The 15,057-nt window shown below is 44.9% G+C and overlaps 1 protein-coding gene and 1 pseudogene across 1 annotated transcript in view; one reads left to right on the top strand and one right to left on the bottom strand.

Moving 5' to 3' along the window:
- The window catches only part of CSMD1 (CUB and Sushi multiple domains 1), a 1,293,618-nt gene that overhangs the window by 579,785 nt on the left and 698,776 nt on the right, over positions 1–15,057 (bottom strand). Inside the window, exon 5 of the mRNA XM_039877340.1 lies at positions 10,166–10,373. Within this exon, the coding sequence (XP_039733274.1) occupies positions 10,166–10,373 (208 nt within the window). The remainder of the gene's footprint in view (positions 1–10,165; positions 10,374–15,057) is intronic.
- Positions 4,831–4,949, top strand: LOC120614541 (uncharacterized; annotated as a pseudogene).

The following is a 15,057-nucleotide window of genomic DNA, read 5'->3' as shown; positions in this document are numbered from 1 at the left end:
ATAGGGAACAGATATTTTAACACTTGTTAATAAATTACCCTCTAAACAGCAGCACCAATTTAAGCTCCTACTAGTGGTTTGAAAAACCCTCCCTCCAGTTGATATATTACTTCTTTTTCTGAAATAATGGGTCAAAAACAAAAAAATCATGTCTCACCGCTTACATCTTGCATTTTCCTAAATTATTAATGAGATGAATGTCTTTTGATGTTTTATAAAACCTTACAAAACATCCTTCCTCTGAGTGTCTGATTTTAATTTTTCTTAGTCCTTAGCTTATTGATTTGTGGAAACTCTTTACATATTAGGAATGCTAATCTTCAAATTCATATTTGATATGATGTGGTATTTTTCTCACGTCATCATTTATATCCTAACTCTATATCATTTTCATGTAGAGGTCAATCATTTTCACGTGGGCGAAATGACCTTTTACGTTATTACTTCCAAAACCTTCAGTTTAATATCTGAGAAGTTTGGCCAATGGCAGATGGTACAGAGATTAAACGAATGATGTACAGTGTGAAGCTCATGATAAACCTTTCACAAATAACTGGCCATGAACTCCCTTCTCAAAAAACAGCTATCTGGTTTTGAAATAAATTGCCGGATGCCCGTCTCCTAAAACAAGGCAGCCTAAGTTCTCATCTCTTCTAGCGGCACACCTGGGCTCTGTTCGATAAAATGTGGATGCAGTCGCTGGGGTGATTGTCACATTATCTTGGAATAAATTATACTGCTATTTTAGGATAAAACCTGCCGAAGGTCAAATCCACGTTTGCCTTTTTCATTTGTTTTCTCTCTTATTTGTCCCTTTTCCTCTTGCTCATGCGGTTCCGACCCATGATGGATGCTCGGCTAAACCAGAGTGGTCAATGGAATTCTGAGATTATGCACTCCGTTCTGCGTTTTTTGTTGTTGGTTTTTTTTTGTAGGTAGGAGAGTCCAGCTGTGAACTGAATGTGTTGTGTGCCAATTGCAAAAACATGGATGGACGTCGAGGCCATTATGCTAAGTGAAATAAGCCAGAAAGAGAAAGCCGAACACTGTATATGTCACTTAGATTTTAATCGACATTAAATGATGATCATGATAAAGCCAATCTCATGAAACCAGAGAGCTAGAGCCTGGGGCTGGGCGGGGGACAGGCTGGCCGCTGGCTGGACTCTCAGAGGGGAGGTGAGTGGGTTCCGAGCTGCTAGATCCAGCGTGGCTAAGAGGGCTGCGTTGCACACTTGCAATTTAATGAATTACTTCAATTGTCGTATTATTCCGCCAACTACCTCCATCACCCTCAGGCTCTCTAGGCCCACACTAGTCGGTCTGGGCCACAGGCCAGCGGCCTCAACACCGCCTGGGAGCTGCTGGAAACGCAGTGTCTCAGGCCCCACCAGGACCTGCTGAGTCGCCGTGCATCTGAAGAAGACCCACATGGTCCTTACGTGCGCCTGACCTTCCAGAAGCTCTGGACTAGCTCCTGTCACAGCGTCCGGCAGGCCGTGCACATCCAAAAGCTTTGGCTGGATAGATACATACGCACTTTGGAATAAATTCTAGTCTCGCATTTTAACACTAAGTTGAATACTTCTCTTCATGTGATCTGGGCATGTGCAGCGCTGGATTTTCAAGAAATTGAATGGTATATACAGCATTATCTCTGAACCTGAGAAATGATTTGTTCCAGTCGAACAGGTGACCAGAAAACACATAGGGGTCGGCACCGTGATTTCGACTTTTCGTTTACGGCGATATTTTTAGCGGCTTTATTTTCACAGAGGTTCATAGCAAAGATAAGACACAGGTTTTAAAAGTTCAGCATAGAAGGAATGCTGCTGTTATAATGGAAATAATTAAAGGTCATTTGCTGAAAACAGCCTTTTAACATAAACACAAGTTAAAAACACAACTGTGTTTTTACTTTTTTTTTTTTTTGCTTCAAAGACGATGATTGTGTTTCAAGGTAGAAATTCGAGATCGCTATGGCGGTTTCTCAGCCCCGTCGGCGTGTAGCTAGTTCCAGAAACCGCTGTCCGCGGCAGGCGGTGTGCCGATGGCTTCCCCGCGTCCCTCTCCGGCTACCTTTCTCACGTCTCCCGCTGCCTCTTGGCGACCACCGCCTCTCACAGGCAGGCAGCGGGGACTCGGGGCCAGCCAACCTAGCCCAGGTCGTCAGCTCACAGGCTGCAGAACCGACTCGAGAGCCCAGCCTGATGCACGCCGAGGTCTGAACCAGAAGCCAGGGCTTGGCGACTGTCCTGCGCTGCCGGATAACGGAAGCAAGAGAGAGGGGCACGGGCACCACCCAGCGCCACCCCGCGCGGACAGCCGCACAGCGAGGCGCGTCCCGCTCCGACGCCAGACGAGCACCCGGCTTCGCTCCCAGCTGGCCGTAGACTTAGCACCGGGCACTGATATTTTTAGGATGCAGTTTTCCTACCCACATAGTCAAGCACGGCATCGGGAGCCCCTCAGGCTCCTGCTATTCCAACATTCACAGGCGAAGCCTCCAAGGTACATATATTTACTAAGAAATGACACCCTAGTTCCCTAAAGGGTTTCACATCAGAACAACCGCGGCTTTTTTATGTAGTAAACTCAAAAGTTGGTAGCGCTAATGTTTGTGTTCTGCGCTCCGTGGAGGACGCGTCCAGCCTGCAGCAACGGGGCGGACTGAGAAACAAATTGTCGCATCCGCTGGGCAGGCACTGGACCACGCAAAATTCCCTTATTCTCTTAACCATTCTGCCATGAAATTGTGCAAACTTTAAGAAGAAAGGGAAAAATTGGGTATTTAGAGTTTTGAGAGGAACTTTAAACGAACGTACGATCGAAACACCATGATGTGCAAACTGGCTTATTTGGGGAATAAATGAAAATTCGCAACCATTATTTGAAAATGACTACGATAGAGTTGGCATAATGGCCCCTTTAAAATGTAATACATTTTTAAAAGGCAAATTTATTTAAAAGTAAGTTTAACTGTGATTTTTTTCATAGTTATTCCCTGGACAAAAAACACTTACAAAAAAGAGCAGTATGACCACAAAAAAAAAACCCCAAGTACTTCATATTTTGTGAAATGAATTAAAATCCCCAAAGGGGACATTCTTCTTATTGCCTGCAACATAAATAATTTACAGGGAATGTCTTTTTTAATAAAACGAGGATAAGTGATGGGTAGGTCACCTGACGAGAGAAATGTCACCACAGAGCTGTGGTTTCTGGGATGTGGCTCCCACCAGGACCGTGGGACTCTTTCTAGAACTCTCCAGGCTAATTGCAGTCCCTGGTTCCATCTTAGACACGAGGAATGTTTTATTTTTCTCTTGTTTGTTAGTCTGGCCCTTTTGCACATGTAGTCCTAGAGCAAAATGACAGAGCTACCACCGTTAAATAAATTATATAAATTTCCGATGTGCAGAAATTTACTAATTAAAATTGTTTTTTAACTTCATCTGTCATATACGTTTGGATTTCTGGGTATTGATATCGGCCCCAATCGCAAGGTAGATCTAGGACGAAAGCGAGGTTCAGTTCCCAGCAGTGAGATGGGGCCATGGCGTCAAGCGATGACCCGTCACCTGTGTCAGGAAGGACGCAGACCAGTGGTGAAGCTCCCCCCCGGGGTGTCATTGCCTGGGAGATTGTAATACGGCCGCGGGGTCCCGCCGGCCATCATGACGGCCTGCCACTTTGCGGGTCAAGGTAAATTCCGGCACGCAGCACCTTCCTGCAGCACCCACCGCAGATGTTGCGTTTGGGAACAGGAGGGAGACAGAGCCTTGGAACGTCACACGTGAGGTAGGCAGGAAGCTGAGGACGCTGGTTTCACTGCGGCATTGCGAGGTGGACACCTGATCTGCTTCGGTAAAATAAATGTGCTTCGGATGATGCGGGTGAAAGAATGTCGTGCACACCTTAGAAATCGGTGTCCGTAGCATGAGTCGCCATTGGAGAAATTTCCCTCTCCTTCCTACTGAGTATTTGGGGGGACAGGTAACGGCAGGGTTTGGGGCGATCTGGGCTGGCCAATATTTTCCCCACCTACTTCTAGTTCCAAAAGGGCAGAGACGTATATAGAAGCTTTAACATGCACACGTCGGGAACTGTCTACGTGACGACTTCAGACGCACCATTTATGCCTCATTTTAGGAACCTCCCAATGCCCGTGATCGTAACGAAGGAGTCCTTTAGGGGTTATCACCTGGCTTCGTAGTTGATGACACAAAGAAGGAGACTGTACCTGGGCATTTCACGGTAACAACACCGGGCCGTAACAGGGCTAATTTAGACTTGAAGTCACCCCACGCGCCCCTCGGCCCCGCTGGCCCATGCATCCTGGGAGTGAGTCTAGGATGACATTACAGGGCCACGTACTAGTCCTACCTTCCTGGTTTAAAGTTGATACAGAAACAACGCCTCGACATGTTTTCATAAAGGGGGAAACGCAGCCTGGGCCCGTCTCTGTTTATATTCCCGCTGTGCCTGGTGGCTGTGTGGTAAGTTACTGAACTTCCCTGAGGCTGCTTTTGTCATCTGTAAAATGGGGACGATCGCGTAGCAGCTATTGTTCATATTTTCCTGGTACATCACCAATCCTCAGTAAATATTATTACTTAGTATAATTTTTTTAAAAAAATACATGATTCAAATAAAGTTTTAGAAATTGGTATTTTGATGAAAAGAGGGCTTTTGGAACGGGCTACAGTAACACACGCACAATTCCCCCCCCAACAAACACGACACAGACATTTATATACATATATGCACATATGCACTCTTGTGATATTGTTTCTCGTTTATGTTATACTTGCTTCTATAAAAATTGTGGTCTACGGCCACGCCACCCTGGACAAGCCCGATCCCGTCTGATCTCGGAAGCTCAGCAGGGTTGGGCCTGGTTAGTACTTGGATGGGAGACCACCTAGGAAGACTGGGTGCTGTAGGCGTACAAAAATAAAAAATAAGGGATCGGAAGCCGAAGGTCCTTAATCTGTAGAGGTCAACTAAGAAGCCAGCCTGCCTAAAAAAAAAAAAATCACAGACACGCATGCATTGTAAAGGCTCGTGTCATACGATCATTAAATTTAAGTTTAAAATGGGAAACTTGAAAGAAAGAAACCCAGTTATTTCAGTCAGCGGTAATGGGCAGAGTGACGTGGCCTTGACTGTGCGCCTGGGTGTCGGCAGGACAGCCAGGAAAAGTCAGATCAGGCCTGCACAGTAGCCAGTCTCCTCCGACCCGGGCTAATTTCTGGGTTTCCATGATTACGCTCTGGTCGCGTAAGATGATAAACGTCAGGAAAAGCTGGGTTGCGGGTTTAAAGCAACCCCCGGAGCTAGCTTTGCAAATTCTCTAAAACGATTTCCAAATGAACAGTTAAATCGAATGAAGAGGGGAGGAGACGGGACCCCCTTCTTCGTACCTTGGGGGGCGAGCGGAAGAGTTGATTTCAGGGAGCCTATTACTGAGTGTGTGTCTCTATAATCCTTCCTCATTAGAAATTAAATATACACCAAGTCAATTGCCAATTAAGTGACAAGTTGCATAAACACCGTGGGTGTTAATCGACCCTTCAAGGGTTCTTTGAAGCTCACTCAGCTTCCCCGACTCCTTTGAAGTTTTGTTTTGGCTTCAGAGAGTCACTGATTAGATTGATTTAGCAGTGAAATTGTGCCAGTCTAATGGGAACAAAATAAAGTGTAGCTCCCCAACTTATTTTGCCCCCTCAAGTGTAACCTTGCCCAGTTCAGACAGGCAGAGGGGTAGAAGGACGCTGCTTAGTCAATGATTGAACGAAAGCCTCATAACGATCACAAAGCGACAGGCTTTTTCTTGGAATGATGAGGCAGATCTCACCGAAACCGGCCAAGAGGCATTCTCGTGTTTGTTACCACTGACTGTCTGGGAGGGAGATTATACAAACTCCTTGGTCCACGTGTATTACTTCTTGAAGTGCTCTGCCGTCTGTATGTCACCCTAAGCATTATCTTAATTTAATCAACATTAAATTCGGTCATGTGGGATTTGCACGTGGAGGCACCTATCTGAACGAGCATGCAAGGGGTCCGAAGGGAGCTCGGGTGAAGCCCGGGACATGTTCAGTGTGGTAGCAGGGTGGAGAGCTAGTCCCCGGCAGTGACAGGCTTTGAAAGGCAGGCTCAGGCTTTTGGGTTTTATTTCATGACCCGAAGCTCAGTCTTTGAAGGTTTTTAAGGAATTGATATTCTGAAGTATGTTTGGGGACACATTCTAAAGGCATTTGTTCTTTGTTGCTTTTATACCCTACGTGTACACCTTGTCACAGAAGGGGGTGGATAACTTATTCTCGCTTATATGAAAGAACGTAAATACCCCCTTAATTGTTTCCTGTCAAAACTATATATTCCCAATCCCTTTAACCACTATGTCTTAATTTAGAAACCATAGTAGCTTAACTCTGAAATAAAATCAATTCTCTTTCTTCTTGGTATTTCCAGAGTTATGAGTCATATTCATATGCTACGCCATCAAATCACTTCAGAGAGAAAGCTTGCTCAGCTTCCCTATTAACTGTGTTTTTAATTGCAAGAAAAATCATAATTACTAGACCGTGTTGCACAGAGAACTCGAAATGGCAGCTTTCTGTTCATGTGGGTATTGACAGAAAACCAGTCTGTGTAAAATTAGAATCTGACTAGTTAAAAAAAAAAAATCAGCCTCATCGGATGCACATATAGTCAATTAGGTTGAAATTACAAACCCCTCCACATTTAATATACGGATAATTTTGGCATATTACATCATTCGCCACTTTTAGGCTGCCTCTACCGTAGCCATGGCAACCCTTACACAGAACATAGCTGAGTTGGTAATTTCACTCGAAATTAAATGAAAATAAGGCTAATCCTATTATTGTTAACAGTTTTCCAAGAAGCTTCTTCTCAGAGTGCCTTTGCTTATATATTCTGTCTTTTAAAAACAGATTATTGGAAAATCACACGTGTGTGTGTACTCACTCTGCTCACGGCCGTCACCACTACCCAAGCGGCCACTGCCCAGCCCAGGCACCGCCACCTACATCGCTGCTTAGGATTTTTCTTGCAGTCCGGGGATGCGTCAGTCTTTTAAATGTACCAGTTTGGGCCATGAACCATTTCAGAGACTTTCACTCTGAAATTATGTTAAAATAACAGTCTTTGTAAGACAAGCCGCGTTACGCATTTGCATACATTTTCAAGGGGACTTGGAGTGATTCCCTTTCGTATCGTGAATGTGCTCCTGTACTTTCTACAGCCTCCACCGAAGAGTCACCGAAAGGTGAGAGTTGTATTTAAAAAGTGGTCCCATGGCCATGCCGGGATACTGAGATATTTTTGCAATTGTGGTAAGCGCCGGGGGTCACGGCAGGAGCTGTCCTCCCTGACCGTCCGTGGATGCAGCACGTGGAGAAATGGGCCTTCGGTCAGCTCGCCTCCCCCGTGAGCCCCTGCTCAAGGCTCTGGCGTCCAACCCGAAGTCCCGACGCCGAGGAGAGGGGTCCCCCCGCCGGGCGTTCAGCTCAGACCCCGACTGTCTCGTGAGGACGGCAGAGTAATGGGACAGGTGACGCGGACGCACAGACCTCAGTGAGTTCTAGCTCTGCCGCGTGATGTCTCATTTTCACCTGCTCCTGTCCTTTATGCCTCTCGGGGTCTTCATCAATACGGGGCAGATAGTACCGATTATACCCGTGGGGCTCTTGCTCCAAGCCAGCAGGACACCCAGTCACGCAGAGCGCGGCTGTCCTGCTGACAACGCCTGCCAAGAGCGAGCGTGTCGGCCAGCAGGCAGGCCGGTCCCTCCGACCAGAGGGCACAGGGTCAACGTCTGTGCCCACGACCTTCCCGATGGCCACCCTGGTCTCTCCAATGTGCTCCCAGATCACCAGTCCCGGTGTCCCGGCACAAGCCTGGGCTGACTTCGAGGGGCAAGAAACACCTCCGAGCCCGACGCAGACGCCAAGGAGCCGGGTCCGTTTCTCCAGCTGCCAGCCCCGCAGGTGCGAACAACCCACTCGACGCTCCAGACAGAACGCGACGCTCGCTCGCACACGGCCCCTCGGCACGCGCTCTCCGAGCACGCGGGGGCACGCGGCAGGGGACGGTGCAGAGAGAGGAGGAGCAGACGGAAGGTTCCAGAGGAACCGGTGGGCGTGAGGAAAGAACGGGCGCCACCAAGGCCCAGCCCCGCCTGTGGCCCCGGCTGGCCGCTCGTCTCAGGGCAGAGAGGGAACCGAGGACACCGCGCCCGCTTGGTGGCGGCCCCGACGGCGTGGGCCAGCGCCGGGAGCCCTTCTCGGGGCTGCGCGGCGACGCGATCGGCCTGTTTCACAGCCTTCGTTTATAACGGAGACTCAGACGTGGACATGTGCGCCTTACCGTATTCTTTCTTACGTAAAGTAAGTTTGTTCACAAAAGCTGTCCTGATCGTGGACCCTAAAATCACTGTCAAGTACGGAGCACTTTCTCATCTCTCTCTCCCAACCTGACGTCTTAACCGGCGAGGTGGACGGTGGATACCAATTATCTCTAGAATCTCTCATAAATGAAGTCTTTTTTCCCTTAATCGTATACTTTCTGAGAACCAGACACCATGTATTTTACACCGCGATGATTTTCTGAAAACCAAAAGTGTTATTTTAAAACTAAGAGAATGCGGTCTTGCCGAATCTCTTTTGGTGATTGAGAGAGAATAGGTGCTCAGCAGATGTTTAATGAATTAATTAAAAAGTTCACGCAGCACAGCCCCTGTTTTATGTAACCAGTTAAAGGATTTGCCAAGGTCACGAGGTTGGCTTGTGGCAGAATGGGGGGTAGAATCTTAGACATCTAGCTGTCAGTCCGCAATCTGTTTCCACTAACTTTATATTACACAGAACGAGATAGATAATAGCGATAAATTCTTGAATGTTTAAAGATAAAATTGTCTAACAAAAAAAATAAATAGGTAAGTCAGACTAATCTAAAACTATTATTCAATATGAATAAAATGTAAAACAAAGATTATGAAGATAGCGGTCATTTTTTTTTTCTTAATTGAGGTAGTATTTAACGTAAGCACAGTAGAACCAGTAAAAGTCATGTAAGGAAATAATTTATCCATTAATATGAACCTTCTGCTTTGAGTCTTGAGTCTTGGAAAATAAAATTAAATTGAATATCAATAACTGGCTTAAAACAGGTGCTCTAATGTGTGACATGTCTTAGGTTTGATATCTTTATCTATTAGTCTTTGTACTGAAATGCAAACTTCAGCCCATAGAAATGTTCGCGGTCACTTATTCCCCATTCTCTGCCGTCACTGCTCAGACGGCCGGTTTCCCTCTGCGTCCCTCCTAAATTTCGATCTACACATATTCAAGATCCGAAACTGACTCAGTTTTGAAAACTCTAAGCAATGAAATAATTTAAAAAAAACAGTTCGATCTCCAGCAAATGACTTGATGTGATAGACTTTAAGCCTTTCAATGTTTGTGCTTTGAATTCTCCTATTCCAATTGTACTTAGAGACGCAGCTGACGGTCTTCTGGACACCAACATCATAAACCTAAATCGACGGTAATTGATGAGCATTTTTTTTTTTCCTGGCTCTACTAGCATCACGAGCCTGCACGCCAGAGTGCTGCTCGCCAGCCGGCCGACATAATGTGTACGCGGACTAATGTTGACGGTTTGCCCGTGCCCCCCATGGGCGGGTGGGAATACACGGTTCGATGCAGCGGCTTCAGGTAGGGGAAAGAAATATGCCGTCATGTATCGGCAGCAGAGCAGATCAACAATGGGTAACGCCACATCTTAGAATGTCCACAGTCTAAAAACATCTGACGTCTTTGAATCGACTCCGGGCCCAATCCGAAACTTACCTCGCTTAGCTATCACCTTCCCCGTGGCTTTATGAGAGCCCAGATGTGGGCCACTAAGTACCAAGGAAGCAGCCAGGGCACAGAGACGTGCCCCCCGCTCCAAATGTGAGCACGAAGCTACCTTAGAGACTTTGAAGTCAGTCACAATGCAGACGACCTTTTAGCAGCCAGACAGCAAGGCCAAGAAAGAACCACCGCGCTGAGCACCGACTCTTCAGGGAAGCGGTTTCACCCAGCGTACACAGGAAACGGGAAGAAAGTGGGTTTCCTCCCGGACTCACCAAATGGACGGCGCCTCCGTGCCGCTGATCTCCAGGAAGTCGTAGCCCTCCTCCAGCTGAAAGTCGGTGAAGACTAACGCGATGGTGTCCCCGGGCTCGGCGAGGATGGTCCACGTGCAGTCCGCGTTGTTCTCGTACTCCGAGGGAAAGTGAGGGCTGGAAATGGTGCTGCTCGTGCCCCGCAGGGTCCCGCCGCAGGCTCCCTCGGCTGGAAGGGACGAGGGCGAAAAGAAATCTCTTTTAAAGATGGCCTCATGTGCGGGGGACATGTACCAAGTGTCGCTGTCGATCACTGACAAATACTTCCTAACCCCAAATTGAGGTTCCACCTGTAAAGGGTTTCTTTGGATTGCTTAATTCAGTTCCATGAAAAGACTTACGAAAATCTAACGACAGCATCACATTATTAGCTGAATTGCCCTCATAGGAAAGGGTGAAATTGTGCCTTTTCTAGAGTCCGGAATATGTAATGGCCATATGCCTGACATCCATAGGCAGCTTAATGATATTTTCAAAGATTTTGGAAGGCAGAGATAAGTCAGCGAGGTTTTAAGCCTTAAATGTATCGACGATCTTTTCCTAATTGGTACATGGCTTTGAAAAACCAGTGTGTTTAAAAGAAGTAGTCACCATTATCCTTATTTCCTATAGAGTTTGGAACGTGTATTTGGTTTTGAATGTCACGTAAGCTCTTGACTAATATCATAACAGAGACACACTGATTCATGAAAAGTTTCCAAGTAGGAAAGAGTAGCATAAAATCTTAAAATGTAATCTCTTAGAAAAACGGCAAGTAAAAAGTCAATAATGATGAAATGTATGTAAGATGCTAATTAGCATTGTAATATTTACTAGTTTAAAAAGAAATAGACTTTGAAAGGAAGGCAGAAAGATATTATATCCATAAACATATCTTAAAACATGTTATTTTACACATATGTATCTATATGTACAGTTTACTATGTACAGAAGATTTTTTAATAGACGATGCTAGTTTTGTATCCAACTGTATATTATAAAACGTGCTCGATAAAAGTAAATCGAAGAAAACTGAACTTTACTAAAGCAACTGCTAGCATCTTGAAGCCGGAAGGTAAGCTGCCATTTTTCTCCTTATCGTGCTAAAATGCTGAGTTACCTCGGACCATCTGCACAGAGTTAAGGGTGAGACTCTGTTGCCCACAGCTCAGTACATGTTTGTTGATTTTCTATGGTCATTTTAAAGACTCGTACAGCAGTAGGAGTATTACTGATAGTTCAGAGTTCACGGAAAAAAAATCTCTCAATCTAAAGGTTCCAAGAAACGGAGACATAGTATCTGTCTATGCCTGTAATGGTACCGCCGATTTCCAAACGGGAAAATATGAAAATCTGAGACACCCAACACCAGGAAAAATTCGCTCGTGTCCTATTTTTAGCCATGTTCTCAGGGAGTGTCCGTGAATGAAGACCCTGCTCATTCTAGGAGATTCCTGTAACTCGCTATAATAGGGATCTCCTATAAAACGGAGCTACCAGGAGGATGCAGTTTCTTTTTAAAAATGATCACTAACAGATGCCATCGAGATCGCGGCTTCTCATACTGACTCCATTGGCTTTTGGGAGCACTTGGTCCTCTGTCTGGGGACTGTCCTGTACACTGTGGGACGTGGGACAGCACCCTTGCCTCCGCCCACTCATTGCCAACCCCCCACCCCCACACGCAGCTGTGATGACTAAAAACATCCCCAGACATTGCCAGATCTTCTCTGGGGGCAAAGAAGAATCACTGACTTAGATGAATTCAATTACTGCTTTGCCCAGTTCTTTTAACTGGTTTTAAATAGAGCCTTTTAAACAGGATGAATTAAAACCATATTAAAACGCTATGGAGTATTCTTCCTTTGAGTCAAGATTAATAATTTATTACTATATATCTGGATTATTTAAATGTATTAAAACATAGGAAGGACATATATGGTGTTTTCCCTTAAATAATCTGTATTATTTAAAATAATTTAATTAAAAGACTTTGAGTTGCTGCAATAGTATGTGAAAACGAGTCTCATTTTTGATACGCATTGCACAATTTTTTTCATCAAGAATAAGCCTAAATAAATGAAGTTAATTAGGAAATGGCTATTACATTTTTTTAAACTAAAGTATTTTGTCTCTTTAGAAAAACCTGGAAATCAGTATAGATGTAATAGATTTATTGTGGTTGTTTTCATATAACGTATCTCAAACCCTAAGATTTGTATTTTGATGGAAATATGCGTGTGATATTAGTAACTCCTTTATAAGACAAATGATATTTTCAAATTCATAGGTTTATAATTTCTGAGATGTGTCTTCACAAGGCAGGCTTTGCTCACATAGAAAAGAATAACAATGCAAGAGCATAGTAATATATTATCACTGAACACTGTATTCTAATTATTCATAAATAAACTACTAAAAAGTGCTCTGCTGGGAAAATCACATATAGGCATTTCGAAGCCAGAGATCATCAGCCAGATTTAGAAAAATTCGGGCCACAGACTTTTAGCAGTCTCCTCGATATTGTTCATACACACACACACACACAAACACACACACACAAACACACACATGCAAGCATACAGCACACACAGGCACTTAAAACTAATCATCTTCTGGCTTTCATCTTCTCTCCATAAAAAATCTCCACTCGGATCAGCCAGATCGATCCTTTGCAAGCTTAACTTAAATCTTAAAATCTTCTGTTCCACACTGTTGAACTTCTCACGTTAAAATCCAAGCTCACGGTCAGGTGAGCAGTGAGCGCGGGGACCGCCCCTGCGCTCCCCGGTGCGCGTGCCCGCCCGCACCTGCTGCGCGGCCGCCCGCCGCCTCCTCACGCTGCGCTGGCCCTGGCGCCGCCGGGAACCAGAGCCAGGTGCGCTCCTGCCCCGGGGCCTTCGCCCGCACCATCCTGCTCAGGGGCTCTTCCTAAGCCCCCCTCCCGGGCCGCCTTCTCCAGCCACCGTACGCAGACCAGCACCTGCGCGTCACTCCCCGGGTCCCTATCCTGCCTCACTTTGCTCCCAGGCCCTTGACGACGTGCTGAGCCCTGGACGGCTGCTGTTGAGAGCGAGTCTTCACTCCGTGCCCCCCATTCGACGGGGCCGCCCAGAACTCAGCCAGCCTCCCTGCTGTTTCTCCCTTCCCATCGAGTGGATGGCCCCCACATTTCCCGGGGGTTAGATCACTCTCGACAAACCTCTATTCGGCCGTTGTTAGTAAAAATAAATTTCTGGGGTTATATACGGCATCAAACTAGACCATTTCTAAGTGTAGAAGCCAGAGAATAAGTTAATTCTGTAATAGAAGTATGTGGCTTGCTGAAATATGAGGTTTTAAAAAGAGCACTCCACGAAAACTGTGGCAAGACTCTAAGCAGAGCAATATTACAGACACACGTTAACTGCCAAGAAGGTTTTGTCATGGGTAGCAATTCACGGAGGGCTTTGGTAACATGTTTCTTTTGCTTTGTTTGCACCAAGTAGAAAAGCCACAAGTCTAGGCATTTTCTTTTATAATTTGTTAAATTTCATTAAATTTATTGGGGTGACATTGGTTAATGCAATGGTAAAGGTTTTAACGCACGGTTGATGGATATGTCACATGTATATTTTGTGCCGTGAAGCCACCCAGAGTCAGATTTCCTTCCTTTGCTGGTAAGGGAGGGTTTTTTTTGATATTCGCAGAGTGGCAGGGACATTTTAAGAAGAGAAAGTCAAGGCCAGCGGAGAGAGTAAACCGATCAAGGCAAAACATCAACAGGATGAGGTTACGAGGAGGCTCCTGGCAGCCGGAAGGACTAGTTCAAGTTCCACAGTTAACCATCTACGGCAGACCCAGAAGTCACGTGTAGAAGGTAAATGGTATTAAAACGATTAGGAACCATTAGAATAGACTAATTCCGAACAACATATTAATATAATGTAGGCCTCTTTTAATCCACTGGTGTTAATAAACAATTAAACTCTCAAACATTTGCTTTAATATTAATTTTGTTGTATCGAGAGGAATCTTTTTATTCGGAAGCTGGAAGTCGGGGGGTCTAATTAAGTCCATTCTATCCAGAACCCCATCCTCTCCCAGCTTCCTCTTTCACACGTGATGGAGAAAGAACACGGAGTTAGGTCCAAAACTGCCAGGTAAATACTTGACTGTGAAAATTAGCACACAACAAATACCTGTTAAGGAAATGATGGATATCGCTATTGACTTACTTCATTCAGTGTTTTTAAAACTGTCCTCCTAGGACTTGTGTTTGAAGGGTTTAGTTCCAAGTAGCCACCGCCAAGGGGGTGGCTTCGGCTCCCAAGCCCACTTTGTATTTTCAAGTTATTTCCTTAAATCAGTTCCCTATATCGAGTTTTCACAAAATCTTGCATTTGAAAAAAAAAAAAAAAGATTCTACAGCTAAAGAAAGTTTAAATGCTGTCAATTTACTCCAAGAGGAAGATAAGGTATTTAATAAAAGATGTGTTTGAATCCACTGGTTTCTCTAAGTGGGGAAAATAATTCTAAATGTAAGCAGAAATCACAGTGCATCACTTCCCTTAAGGAATCTTGAAACTTTTTAAAATTTTTATTCTAAACTCTAAAATTATTATGTGCCTTGCCTGAGTATAAATGTTGCTAGGAATATACCTTAAGGGCAGAATAGAAAATACAGAATAAAACATTATTTAGAGACACGTTTTGCCATATTTCTCATAAAGAAAAATTGAAAGCAACTAAATGTTTAATAACAAGTAAATCGTTAAAGTATGACGTATCCGTATTCCATCCAACGTGCATCAAGCACGCGCAACGTTGACTCAGTAACTTCCTGAGGATATTACATTTATAACATTTAGGATGAACATGCAGTATGGAAAAAT

The sequence above is a fragment of the Pteropus medius genome, unplaced genomic scaffold, assembly GCF_902729225.1.
Source record: "Pteropus medius unplaced genomic scaffold, Ma_sr-lr_union100, whole genome shotgun sequence".
Classification (NCBI taxonomy): Eukaryota; Metazoa; Chordata; class Mammalia; order Chiroptera; family Pteropodidae; genus Pteropus; species Pteropus medius.
The sequence above is the reverse complement of the archived record's forward strand: the minus strand, read 5'-3'. Positions and strand labels throughout refer to the sequence as shown.